Genomic DNA, 14,566 nt, shown 5'->3' on the forward strand with positions numbered 1-14,566 from the left:
TTCATTATCCTTTTAGTTAAGATATCAAATGTTTTAAAATATTTTCAAGTGTAACTATTTTATCAGATTTTTAAACAGGAACTGTGAATTTGGCAAAATAAGTGTTACTCTTTTTAATAATAAAAAGGAATAGATTATTTTATATTTATATTTTATATTATTTATCTTCCACACAAGGGTTTTGGGGCACTTTTTTTTTGTTGAAATTGAAATATTATCTAACCTGGAATTACCAGGGTGTTTGGAGACTTAGCAAAATTAGTGCTTTACAAATTATGGAAGATATGGTACATTGTTAGAATTTTAACATATTAGAGAAGTTATGTTTTGTTATACCCAAGTGGGCTTTGGGTACACGCCTGTGACAATGCATTTTGCAGTGTGATGCTTCTCTTCTTCATGTGGAGAATACTTCAAACTTTGTTTTTCATTAAAAATTCTTCCTACTTCATCTAGGTGAAAAGCTTAGTAGCACTATGACTATAAGCAGTTACAAGGAGAATGGTACATCTTTGTCCAGTATTTTGCCTCAGAAATTTTCAAACACCAAAAGCTTCTGAGAAAGGTGGTCTAGAAATCAGCATTATCATGGACAACTTTTGTCTTCTGTGCATAAGGAAAAGTCTTTTATCCAATAGAACGCTTATTGTTGCAAAGCATCGAAATTATTTTATCTTTTCACTTAATCCTGTCAAACGGAGTAAATGTTTTCATTATTCATACAAATGTAGCCCCTTTTGTGTGTACATTGTTGAGCTCTTTACGTAAGAATGGCCCTGTAGAAATTGAGATCCCACTAATTGTACGTGTAGCATTGCCCTCACCTGGTTCCACTGCATTGTGATTTTGCTGTATTCGTAAGGTAATGAATGAATGAGAGTACCTGACTGTCCTCCTTCATTCTCCTCAGCTCCTGTAGCTCCTGTAGCTACATCTCGTTTTTATTTTTTTTGTTTACTTGTTACAATTGCTTCATTTTTCCCGATTCCATAGTCCTTCCATTTCTCTAGTGGCCTGTCCCTGAGGTCATCTGCTTTTTGCTAGAGTGACTTTAGATGTGCGATGAGCATTGAGAACTATAAACATTTAAGAGAAAATGTTAAATGCCACTGAGAGGACTTGATAATATTTTAACAGGATTTGTTGGGGTCTTTTTTCCCAACAGGAAATAGTCTGTAAATGTGAATAGTGAAGGAGCTAAGTCCATGAGGACTTAGTCCATTACATCTATGTGTCTGTCTTAAATATTGTCTACCTAACAATAGTAGTACATTAGTAGCAACACTTAACAATAGTAGTACCTCAGTAGAAACATGTGGGGAATGAAACTCTTCCTTTGTGATAGTGGAAGATGTTGAGATGGGCATTGCAGGGGAATGGATTTATAAGGGTCTTGCTGGGAGAGGAGATCAGGAGTCATTTTCATTTTCTCCCTTAAACAAGATGATTTGGGAACCCCAAAAAATGGAGGTGAGGGTTGTGCTGATTAGTTGAAAACAGAACTTTTTCTTTGAGTACTGGAGCTGTTTCTGCCTCCTGCCACAAAGCCCCACATAAATGTTCCTCAGCCATCAGAGAACTTCAGTTGGTTGCTCTTAAGCACTTCTGACATTAATAGGTATTAAGGGACACCTGTTTGCTCACATTCATGCTCACCAACAGAGGATGCTGGGGCTGTGCAGAGCTGAACTCGGTATCAAAAGGAAGAATGATTTCTGGAATGAATGAGGAGCCAGAAGGGAAAATGTTTTGTGTGAGGGGAAATGTTACATTACTACAGGGCTCCTGCCAAACAGCTTCAGCCTGCTGTGGGGTATGTATAGGGCTTTGCCCTTACACATCTGGAAGAATTGGACAGGATAAACCTCCCCATTACAAAGAGGCACTGAACAGGTTTTCTGTGTATACCTGTGTCATCCAGGAGGCCTTCTAGCAAGACAAGGAAGACTTGCTGCAAATTTGTAAAAGGATGATGGCAGGGGAAAGGGAGATACAAGGGAAATTCCAAAAAGGCCCTCTCAGTTTGCTCAGGCATACCTAGACTTGCCCTCCTTTGGGATTTACCTGTAGCATGTTAATCATTAAGAGGTTTTATTATTTTTTTAAAATTAATTTTATTTTCCTTTGCAGGTCACCTTTTAAGCTGCTATTTCCTGTATAATTAAGCAGAATGAAGGCATTAGATTCTAGTAAAGTTGGGCCTAATCCAGAATCTTCTCTTATTCAGTCCTTTCTGAGTAAGAAACTCAAGTCTGGGCCCAGCATGTCACATGTTTTGCTGTTACATCTAAATTATTTGTGGTCTGTGGATTTTTTTTAACTATATGAAAACTCTGCTTTTGTCTAATTTTATCTCTTTATGTGTCACTGTCCAGCATAGCATTAGTTGAAATTATGTAAGTATACTGCAAATTGAAGTGCATAATTGCTACTGATAATGCAAGAATGATTCCTACAGTTTATAATTAACAGTATATAATGTTCTGTGCATGGGTTGGATCTGTCCCTTTTAACTTTTCCTTTCTGATTCTTTCCAATCCCTGGTCTTGCCGCATCACAGCCTTTATGAATGCACTGGTTTCGCTGGAGTCTAGTCCGTTGTTCCTTTTGTTTTTCAGACCAGTAAAAATGGGAAGTACTGGATTCTGGTTTCCTCCAAGAAGAGTCAGCGGAACTGGTTAAGACCAAAATCTGAGGACTTTAGTGGGCAAACATCAGGTGTGCATTGAACAGAGGCTGCTTTAATCCTCTTTAAATATATGCTTCTTTAAAAATAGTATTATATATAAGCTTTTGTGTAATGTGTTTGTTATATTTGATACTGCATATAATCATTCATCCTGCAGTTGTGAAAGCACCAGTAAGAATATGGATTTTAAGTGATAATATGTTGAGACACAAGCAGGCAGTATTACTCATAAAATTCTTTCAGCTGGTCTTTGAAAAATTTAATATTTGAGGATCAGTGTTTTTTTAAAATTTTATCTCCATTGCTCAGTCTATATATCCACACCCAAAAAAAGGAAAGAGATCAGTACTGACATTCTTAATTGCCTCACCTTTTGAGAAGTGATACTGAGATAATAGTGCATACGTGTTTTTTAATAAAACTGTCATTGTCAAAGATTGGATCCACACTATATTTGTTCTAATGATGCATTGTTAAGGACACTTAAACACAGTTCAAAGTCAGCTTAATTAGTTTTGATCATAGAGGAACAGAAACCAAATTTTTCATCCCTGTGAATGTTCTGACTTGCACAGCAGCTAGGTTACCTAAAATTTTGGAGAAGAAAACAGTGATCTTATATTGGCCTGAATATAGGATGGTCTCCAGCCTGAGGTGTGATCTTTGCATTGAGAAAAGGAGTGAGAAGTTGTCAGATGTTAATTTGTTAAGCTTAATATGCTGTTTCATAATGAAGGCTGCTATTGACATCACGTCAGATTCACCCTGCTGCATGGCCTCATGTCCTGCATCTCCCCAGCTTGATGCACGTTCAGTTCCTTCCCACCCACCCCAGTGTTACCAGCCCACCCCTTTCATCATGTCCTTAGATATTCCCAACGCCTATGCAGCACAACTTGAGCCTCCCTAGCCCTACACCCCCATCCCTGTTCTGTCCACTCTCCCTCCCTGTGGTGGCTCATCCTCTTTCTCTGTATCTTTCCTGCTGTCCCCACTTCTCTTGTCACCATCTGGGCACCGACTCCCCTTGCTGCTGAGCCAAAGTAGTGCCACTCTTGTGCAGCAGACTGTGGAGACTGTTCCCTTGCCTTTTCTGCTAATCCTGACTTCCCTGTCTCAAGCTAGGTATGGTTTTGGCAGGGGGGGCAGAGGGGCTGGAGCCCTCGTGCCCCGTTGGGGCTGTAAGTGTGCCCTGGCCATGTGGTGAGGGCTGTGACTGCTGTGCTCAGCTCCGTGTGATGGGTCTCATGCAGGTGCCTGTGTGGTATAAAAGTACCCTGTGCAAGTGCAGGTCAGGGTGGACTTTCTTCTCCCCCCTGAACTTCATTTGTCAGATTAGACTAAAACAAAATTTCGTTCTACATTCAGGCCAATATGCACTGAAGACCAGTGTGTTCATTATCAGAAGAACAAAATTAATTTTATTACCTGATTCTGGTTAAAGCCTATATTAAAAAAACAACTTTCAGTCAACAGATATATCACAACTTTGATGTGAATCAGACTCTCCTTTTGATTACATTGGTGGCTTCATTGAAGTCTTTGGAACTGGTCTTCATTCACTTCTATTGAAGAAAATTATTGCTCTTAGGTTTCAAAACAACTGTCCTTTATGAGCTAGAATTAGTGAACTAGATTGTTGATTATGAGACAGAAAATAAAATTAAGCTGATACTTTGAAGACCTGTGCATTTTCCCACTCATGGAACTGATGTCTCCAGGCTTCCTCCCACGAATGGGAATGAGTTTCAGACAAATCTGAAATCAATAGAGTCCTTAAAGAAATGCCTTTTCTCTCACTAGGTATCTTTAAAAGAAGTTAGTGTTTCCTTATGAAATTTAAGGGAATAAGGTGGTCTTGCAAAACTGCTTGTTTAAAGGAGGTAGCATAGTTTAACCTGTCATTCAAGGACTTTAGGGTTGAAAGGAAGCAGATTTCCATCTTGATGTGCCAGTACTTCTCTCCTCCTCTAAAGACAAGGGAAAATGGGGAGGAGGGAGGAAAAGGCTTAGACAAAGACATATTCTGTGTACACATTTCAAATGGAGGATTTCAAACGGAGGTCTGAGGAATTCTTAAAATGCAGACATTAAAGAGGCACTTCCCCTTCTTCCTCTCCCTGCTTCTCTTGTCCTGCCATGCATAGAGGAAAACACAGGCTTTTTTTCCTTCTCGCTTTCTTCAGGGACCATGCTGGGGCACTTGCAAGGACCGTGTTGTTATCCCCTGGCACACCTGGGCGCTGCTCTCCACTTCTCTCTGGAGCAGTTGGCTCCCTCCATCTCTGCTGAGCCTCAGCAGGGGTGAGAGGATAGCTCAGGCCGGGGCTCCCTCCCAGCTACCCGGCCTCCCTCCCTGCCAGCAGGAAGGAGGCCGGTTTATTTTCCAGGGAGGTGGCGTTGGGCTGGAGCAGCTGCAGCCTGGTGGTGCCTGCCCGGCTCCAGCTGCCCAGCTCCACCTGTCCCAGCAGCTGCGGCTTCCCTGGCCCTGCTGCCAGGGCTCTGGCGCTGCCCGGACACCGAGCCCTGGCCCGGCCACTGCTCGGCCCTGGTGCCGCCCGGCCCGGCTGCCTCCTGCGCAGCTGCCCCAGCAGAGACCAGAGGGGACAGCAGCTGCCAGCCATGACACCGGGGTTGGGGGTGGGTGGTGGCACTTTCAAGGGAGAAAGGCTAAATTTTAGGGCTTTCCAGCCCTCAAAAATGCTTGCATTGAGTGCTGCCCTGCTGTCCTCCTTGTCCCTGCTGCTGCAGACCTCACGCTCCACCCTTCCCACTCTGGGTAGCACAGGATTTTGGTATCTGTAGTAGCAGTTGTGCTCCAAGGATGAAGCGAAGCTGTCAGCAACCCCTGACAAAGGAGGGCTGTTGAGTGCCCTGTGGTGGCAGGTGCCCAGTTGCTACTATATGATACCAGATGACGAATTTAAAACTTCTCACCCACAAGTGAGACACAAGGATCACGTCACGCACCTCCTTACAATGAAAGCCTCCGGTTTAGTTGGCATTTTGCTGTGCCACAGGGGCAGGACTTGGATCCTCCATCCTGAGCTAGCCTGAGTCTGAATGCTTACAGCCTTCATGTCTCACAGGGTAGCATCAGGAGGCTGGGGGTCTCCAGCACTTGGCTGATAAAACCCTGACCTGTCTAATCTAACCTTAATCCGTTGGACTTCTGCCATTCATAGATCAAGTGTCTGTTAGCAGAGAGTGAGTTTACAGGAGAATTTCACCCGTGTTAGGCATCATTGGCAGTGCATGTATTTTGCCAGAGTAGATGCACAGATGTGCAGTAATCATGGGGAGGGAGGTATATCCAAAAGGGAACATGAGCTTTGCCCTCCATAGTGTCTGCATGGGTACTGCTGTGTTTTGTGCAGGTTTTCAAACATTTTGAGGCTTACAGGCTTTGATAGTTGGGGGTGGGGGGTTGGAGGGAGGATGTCTGTGCAAACACCACAGGCGCGGCTATAATTCCTTTGAAATCGGAAGCTGCCAAAAGGTGCCTGGGTAGGTAGGGTCTTTGCCTGATGCCTCCCTTAATCTGACAGAAACTCTGCTGTTCTCCATCAGTGCTTGAGGGGAAAGTTGTGAGGTGTGATTTCAGGGCATATGTGGATCTGTTCATCCTGAGCAATGCATTTTAAGAGTTGCAGCAAATAGTATAAAGAAACCTGTAGGTATTACATTAGACCAGCTGAACCTAACTTTATTTTTAAGTTTTATTCAGAAGCATCACATAGCAAGTAAACTTCAAAATCTAAGTTTAGTTACAAACTAGTTGTTTCTTATTTTTTTTTTCCAGTCCCCTTTTGCTTTCTTTTACGACCACATGAAACTTGAGAAGCCATCTAAAGCTAAATCATTTAGTGGAGTTGGGCAATTCCCAAGTGTCCAACAAGAAGGCCTGGTTTAGGCTGCGATGGCCACTGTCATTCCTGGTGATTTGTCAGAAGTAAGAGATACCCAGAAAGTCCCTTCAGGGAAACGTAAGCGTGGTGAAACCAAACCAAGAAAAAACTTTCCTTGCCAACTGTGTGACAAGGCCTTTAACAGTGTTGAGAAATTAAAGGTTCACTCATACTCTCACACAGGAGAGAGGCCCTACAAGTGCACACAACAAGACTGCACCAAGGCCTTTGTTTCTAAGTACAAATTACTAAGGTATTAAACTCTATTTATCTTTCAGATTATATTATCTATTTTATGTTGGCCGTGTTAAGCCGTGTAAAAGTATATATTTCTGTACGCCTTCAGCTGATTGCAGAGAGGATGTGTTAATTAAAGTAGCTATTGGATTGTTTCTAGAATTCTAAATTACCTAAGTTTGCAAGCTAATGTCTTTGATTTTGTTTCTTAATTTGTTTTCTGCTTTTGTTTTCTGTTTGTTTGTTTTTGTTTTGTTTTGTTTTGTTTTTAATGAGAGTAGAATTTTCATTTGTATAAGGAATTGTCACAAGAAAAAGAGTATGGACTGAAAGTTCTTTGGCTATGGACTTTTACACGAGTACTTTCATACTTGCCCATATACCCCTGTTACCGTAGCTAAGACCCACCAAAACTAAAGTGTCAATTTAAGAGAAATGGCTCGCGTTTTGCTATATTTAAATTTGTCAAACTGTCTTTGTAGTGTCATGCTTTCAGTTAAAAGGTTCTGTTGCAAAGCAGCCCTTAGTGTAGTATTTAGCTGCCATTAAAAAATGAGCACGTGTGTTTTTTGATCAAAATAATTACTTACAGAATATATCTGTGTTTAAAGGCATATGGCTACTCATTCTCCTGAGAAAACCCACAAGTGTAATTATTGTGAGAAAATGTTTCACCGAAAAGATCACCTAAAGAATCACCTACATACACACAATCCCAACAAAGAGGCCTTTAAGTGTGAAGAATGTGGAAAGAACTACAATACCAAGCTTGGGTTCAAACGTCACCTGGCTTTGCATGCTGCAACAAGTGGTGACCTCACCTGTAAGGTATGTTTGCAGACTTTTGAAAGCACAGGAGTGCTGCTGGAGCACCTAAAAACTCATGCAGGCAAGTCGTCGGGTGGAGTGAAGGAGAAAAAGCACCAGTGTGAACACTGTGATCGTCGGTTCTACACCCGAAAGGATGTCCGCAGACACATGGTAGTGCACACTGGAAGAAAGGACTTCCTCTGTCAGTACTGTGCACAGAGATTTGGGCGGAAGGATCACCTCACGCGCCACATGAAGAAAAGTCACAACCAAGAACTTCTGAAGGTCAAAACAGAGCCAATGGACCTTCTAGATCCATTTACCTGCAATGTTTCTGTGCCTATTAAGGATGAGCTGCTTCCAGTGATGTCTTTACCTTCCAGTGAACTGACATCAAAGCCATTTACAAACACTTTGCAATTAAATCTCTACAACACTCAGATTCAGTCCATGCAGAGTTCTGCATCTGCACACCAAATGGTTGCCACATCGTTACCATTGGGAATGCCTTGTCCAATAGATATGGAGTCTGTCCACCCTTCTCACCAGCTGTCGTTGAAATACCCACTCGGTACTACCTCATACTCAATTTCTATGCCTGAAAAAGAACAGCCATTGAAAGGGGAAATTGAAAGTTACTTAATGGAGTTGCAAAGTGGAATGCCTTCTTCATCCCAGGATTCTCAAGCATCTTCATCAAAACTAGGGCTGGATCCACAAGTAGGGCCACTAGATGATGGGTCTGGGGAAGTTTCCCTTTCCAAGGGCTCCGTTCCTATTAGCGAACCTCTAAACGCCCCATCATTGGACTTTTCTCAGCTGTTCAACTTCATACCTGTAAATGGCCCTCCCTATAATCCTTCTGTTTCAGTGGGAAACCTCGGGATGAGTTATACGCAAGAGGAGGCACATTCTTCTATGACTCAACTTCCACCACAAACCCAGGATCCACAAGATCCTAGCAATAGTATAGGTCTTGGGTCTCTGCACTCATTGTCAGCAGCTTTCACAAGCAGTCTAAGCACAACCACCACCCTACCACGATTTCATCAAGCTTTCCAATAGGATGTACAAAGCTGGCTTGTTAACTGTCTATTTGTAGAAATGCCTTAGGTGACCATTTTTAACTTAGTGCCTACTATAAGACATTATAAATTCTCTGCTTTTGTACAGTACCAATCTCATGAAGCCAGTAAGAAATTTAAATTAACTTTTTTAAAATGTTTTGAAAGTGTTTATTCTCAGCTGTGTTTACTTTGGTTTGTTGTTTTTTTTTTTAAACAGTCTCATTGTATTGTTTTCATTTTCACTGCCAATTTACACATTTAAAATGTTCAGTAGAAAGTCATCCCAAGCAAACTCACAACACTCATCCCGTTTTTAAAACTTTTTCAACCATACCAGCTATTCTGTTTTATTAATGTCAGTGGTAGAACTGCCACTTTTACCTTTTAATATGTTTTACTGTTTGCAAATAATCAATTTAAAATATGTATCACAAGAATTCCTGAGATTTGGGGAAAAAAGTCTCCAGTCTGTTTCCAAACAAATCCTCTTCCCAAATGGTGACACATCTGACCTGTTCTCTAATGACAAATCTAAATTTTTAAAATAAATATAGAATTCAGATTTTTCTGAAAACTTGTGTGTGTATATATAGAAGTCCATATATACACATGTACATATATATAGCATTTTGACTTGTATTAAAGTCATTATAAAAGTTGTTAAGAATTTTGCCATTTTCTGGCTTAAATTTTGGTAGCCTGTTATGGATAACAGAAGAAAAAAAATTAGTATAATTCTCTAAAATTAGGGCTGAACAGAATTTCGACAGAGAATCTCTGCTTGCCTAAAAGACAGATGTTTCAAGTTGAATTTGAAACTGTTGCTCTGCTTTTGTGACTCTGGTATAGGGAAACAGGCAAAATTAATGGCTGATCTTGAAATATAAAAGTGTAATGTAGTAATGCAGAATATTTTGTCGCAGTTTTTGTTTTAATTCTTAACTTGCTGTTTTCTCTCTTTAGTAGCATAGAAAGAGTACTGCATAGGAACCTTCCAGTAGTGTGTTCACGTTTGTAGGCGTCAGTCTTCTCCCCGCTGCCACCGCCAAAGGGTGGATCAAGTCCAGCCAGAAAGTGTGTACCTATTTTCAGTTCAAAACTAGTGTGCAGTCAGAAAGTGAATGTAAATTTGCAACTACCAGTTTGTTTTGTTTTGTTTTTATTGGAGTGATCTTTTCAGTTGTGTTACATGGTGTGTTGTGTCCTCCTAAGCAACAAGTTAGCTGTTAATCACACTTTCTACACCTGGGTACTTGGTTAGGGACTTTTTGCCCATTGCCAAGATTTAAAGACAGGACTCTTAGGAGTGAAGTAAAAGCATATTGCTTACACCACTTTTACCTAATGCAATATATATTCTATTCCCCAACCCCTAATAACCAAAAGAGGAAAAAAAAAACCTAAAAAAACAACCAACCCTGTGATGCATAAAAGCAAACTATATTTGCTGTAATTCAACAATAACATTATTTTCCTTGTCATTTTTGTACAAGGAATTAAAAAATGGAAATCTAGTACATTAGTATCTCTCAAACAATAATGAGAATTGATATAAGGTTTTAAGTGGTTAAACTAAATATACTTCACAGAAACAAAAGTTGCTCCCATTTAAGGAGCTCATGCTCCAGATGTTTTATCAGTAGCTCCTACTGTTTTTTTTTAATGCTAGGAGCAATATGCAGGTGTAGTTTTACTATTTTATACATATGTGTATTTAAATTTTATTACTGAAAAATAACATTTTTATAAATGTGTTTGTGTTCCAAAGGCATTAAAATAAGGATGTATTAATAAGGAAAATACCTTTTGAAATTCTGCAAACTACTCTTAGATTTTGGGTTTAGGAGCATGTTATCTCAAAGTGGGCATTTAGCTCTGCTTCACGACTGCTTCCTCTGGTTTCTGTGAAACAGATTGCTCGCTTGCTTACATCTTCAGTTGAATGATTTGTTCAATATTGCTTTTTTTCCATTCACCTTTCTAAAGGAAAGAAAAACACAGATGAACAGAGCACAAGCTGAATGCAACCGAATGTAGCTCTAGTTTACATGAACGACCGTAACGCATCTAAGAAAAACTTGGGTTTATTCTCAGTCCTTTTAATATGAGATGAAGATAAATGGACTTAATTCCTGCAGTGGGTTATGTCCTGTGTGGAGCCAAGCATCTGCAACTTTCCCTGCAGCAGAGGAGAGCTGTGAGTGCTTGGCATCTTGCAGCTGGCCCAGCAGTGTGACCGGGCAGCGGTGCCCTCCCTGGGCAGCCTCTGGCACACAAATTTCCAGTCTGGAGCCACTTGTTATCAGCCCCAGCTGCCGAAAGACTTCGTAAAAACCAAAACCCACAGAGACTTTACCAACACCCGTTTCTTAGGGTGTAGCCAGAACCCTTACTACTTTCTTCGTGCCTTAGCTTCCTGTAAAGGGATTGACATTTCACTTGGAGTTAGATATACATTTCACTTGAGAAATAGAGACCTCAGACAAGATATTGAACCTCATTCAGTCAGGGTTTCAGTGGGTGGCTGCACCCAGAGTGTTTGCAGCTGAACTAGGATGTAGGGTAACATGGAAGCAGACTGACCCTTTAAGCAATACCAACACCACCAGAGTGCTTTTGAGCATCGCTTAGGCAGAGTCAATATTGGCCACTATGAAATCAGTTTTTAAATCCCGTTTTCTTGATTTCCCATGGATTCTTGGTGGGAGGGGGGAGGGCTGGCTGATCATGCACCACTCTTTGTGCAACTTCTAAACTTCTAGTAAGGTTGTTTTGTTGTTTTGTTTTTTTTTTTTTTAATATATATATTTTTGTGTACTTGTTGCTTGTGCTTTATTTAGTAGTAAATTGTGGAATAGAGTGATTTATTGTTAATTTGGCAGTAGCGGTTTTTAAAAACCATATACTGACTGAAACATGAGCCAGAGCTGATTGCTTTATTAAGCTAATAATGAATGTTAAGAGTACATATTTTCAGGATCATTTGCCTAGTGAGCTAAACTTGTATTATAGGCCAATATTTTTTAAAATAAAGCTTGGTCAACCTCTATGTTACACATATTACAAGATATAGCACTTTCAAAAAGAAAACCTAAACCTTTTAAGAAAATTTCTTACAGGTTATGCTTTTTATTATAAAACCTTTTATTATAATTTGTTTCAAGTGCCATTAGATTACATATATGTAGGCCTTTGGTATAATGCTTTGTGTACAAAATGGTAGACATTGTAATTTTAAACAGGTACATTTTTACAGTGTTTTCTTATCAATTTGCTATATTGCACAGAACCAGTGTGTCTTTCTTAAGGGTTTTACAATGGTTTTTACTAGGTTTACATGTTTCAAACTACACTGTCTTCTACTGCCATTTTGAATACCAGTCAAAAACAATTAGGAGTTTGTCCTCACCGTTTGCAAACTGTCTTCTGGAGTTCTTGATGGTAAACTTTGTCAAAAATATTTAACATGCAGTATTTGATACAGATTTTTTTTAATCACATCCTATCATCGCTATGCTGCTGTCTGAAGTTAACTTTGGGCCTGATCCTGCATCCGTAAATGCTATGGGGATCCTGCATCCTTTGTTATGTCTGTCTCATACACTGGTTTAGCAGCTTCTCCTGTATTCTTCTCAGTCTATAGATAAGCCTCTGAAATATATGTACTTATCTGATATGTAGTAAACCATTATAGGCTTAGCTGCCCATCCTGCTTCCCCCCAGTGTACAGTTTAAACCACAGCTTACTTAGCATCATGCTCAACTTACAAGTAATGCCACAGTAGTTCAAAATGTGTTTGGGTAGTCCCAAAGCTTTTATGCAATAAGGGTGTCTTACTTTTGTTGGAAGGCAGTGTCTTTTGATAACAGTTATCTAGCCCTGGAAGTGACACAGAACTATTGCTAATCATATGTAAACACTTTTCAGTATAAGCTTCAGTGGTACAGTTGAACCAGAGTGAATGTTTATCTCCTCAGAAACACTCCTGCAATATTGTTATATTGGATCATGCTGCTAATGTAACTTGGGATACAACTCCTCTCATGGTGCTACAAACCTCCCTGTCTCATTCAGATGTATTTTTACCCATAGAAAAAAAAGGACTATACTAGACCTATAGTTGTATGATATATTTTTATACTGTGACTTAATTTGTCATTAATGAACTTTGTGCAACACCACAATGTATTCATATGCACTTGCAAAAGTAAAATTTTGGACATGCAAATTTAAACGCTGACAAGCCCAGCTCTTGTTCACAAAAATAGGTGACTGCTAGTTAATGTTAAATGTGGGCTTTTTATATGGTGTGGAGTGAAGAACATACTATATGTTACTAAAAGCCTTAGACAAAAACTGGGAAGAATATATTGGTGAATGATGTCACACCCAAACCTGACTCGGATTGCTGAAATTATATTTTTAGCTAGTGGAAAAATTGTTTGGACTTGTATGCTAAAATGTTTTTAATGATAAAAGTTTTGAGTCAAAAAAAATAGAGGAAAAAAAAAAAGAACACAGAAAACCCTGCATTCCAGACTGAATTTGTATATGTTTCTTGCATTTAAAATTTGCTATCCTGTGATATGGGAAATTGAGTTGCTTATCATGTATATGTACTTTAAAATGTATTCACAAACTACTGTTGTATTTGTATAAAATATAGACAAAAAGATTGCATATATATTTTTGTGTATAAGCTCTGTAAAATAGCAATCACATTATGAAGCTGCAGCAGAACTTCATTTTAAACATTCACATCCAAAGAAACAGACTATTTATTGTCCACATACCCTGATTATAAAATATACCTTGCTGCTATTAAACAATAGTGCTGCAGCTTCTTGTGGCCTACAGTGTTATGTTTGCTGTACAAAAATATGTGAACTCCACAAAATACATCAATAAAATTACAGAATGGTTTTAGTTAATGAATAATTTATGCCTGGCATTTCACTAGATAATCTTGATCTGCATGTTTGGGATTGCAATAAGTAATTACAGAGTCCATCCAGTTTTGCTGGGAGTAGTTTGCAAAGGCATAACTGTCTTTATAATTTATGACTGGTAAAATGTCAGTTTTTCAAAAAATCCTAAGGCATAAATACCTGCGTTTCATGATTTCACCAAGGAACAAATTGGATGATGCTACTGTCTCTGTGACAAGACAGATCTGAACTGAAGGAAGCAATTGAGTTTGCCATCAAATTGCACTTTGAAAGACTGTGAGACACTGGAAGGTAAGTTTGGGGTATCCATAGTGGGACCATTCCTTTGGGACACATAGGTCCATCATTTCAGATTAGTGCAAGTCTCATACATCGTTTGTTTTAGTTTGCAGGACAAACTTCAAGGGCATGGCATGTGCTAGACAAAGTATGTGGGATGTCTCTCTGCAGTGTTTCCAGGAGAAACTCAGTTGATCCCATAGATGATCCCATAGATGTCTGTCTGGCCGTGGCACTGACTTCTGAAGAAGCCAGGCTAATGCTTGGGGAAGAGGTGCCTCACAGCCAGACAAGCAGCCTGCACACAACTGCAGAAAGTTACGTCTTGCTCATTCCACACAGGTGTTCCTTAGCATAGACTGTTTGCCAGGAAAGTAAAAGATTAGCATTTCACATTTCATTGTTTTTGGGAACATATTTTGTTAACATCTTTAGCACTGTCTGGGTTTCCCTTTTGAGTTCCTCTCCTTTTCTGCTGGAATCATGGCTTTTTAGGTTCCTTGCTGTAACCAAGTTGGAGAGAAATGATTGTTAGAGAGAGTTGGTGGCTTTTGCCTTCTCCACATGGAGACATCTTTCCTTTCTTGTGTTCCTACCCCATTCCTCTGAGCTGACTTGCCACTTCT

General features: G+C 39.8%; 1 protein-coding gene across 12 annotated transcripts in view; it reads left to right on the forward strand.

Moving 5' to 3' along the window:
* PLAG1 (PLAG1 zinc finger) overlaps positions 1-13,650 on the forward strand; it is a 53,621-nt gene extending 39,971 nt beyond the window's left edge. For 4 of the 12 annotated variants that reach the window (XM_068188473.1, XM_068188485.1, XM_068188479.1 and 1 more), the window contains exons 2-4: positions 2,619-2,718; positions 6,492-6,850; positions 7,446-13,650. In XM_068188473.1, the coding sequence (XP_068044574.1) occupies positions 6,609-6,850; positions 7,446-8,709 (1,506 nt within the window). In that variant the 5' untranslated portion in view covers positions 2,619-2,718; positions 6,492-6,608 and the 3' untranslated portion in view covers positions 8,710-13,650. The remainder of the gene's footprint in view (positions 1-2,618; positions 2,719-6,491; positions 6,851-7,445) is intronic. The other 8 variants (XM_068188527.1, XM_068188548.1, XM_068188538.1 and 5 more) reach the window with 5 other exon arrangements.
* The last annotated feature ends 916 nt before the right edge of the window (positions 13,651-14,566 follow it).

Source organism: Anomalospiza imberbis, chromosome 1 (genome assembly GCF_031753505.1).
Source record: "Anomalospiza imberbis isolate Cuckoo-Finch-1a 21T00152 chromosome 1, ASM3175350v1, whole genome shotgun sequence".
Lineage (NCBI taxonomy): Eukaryota > Metazoa > Chordata > Aves > Passeriformes > Viduidae > Anomalospiza > Anomalospiza imberbis.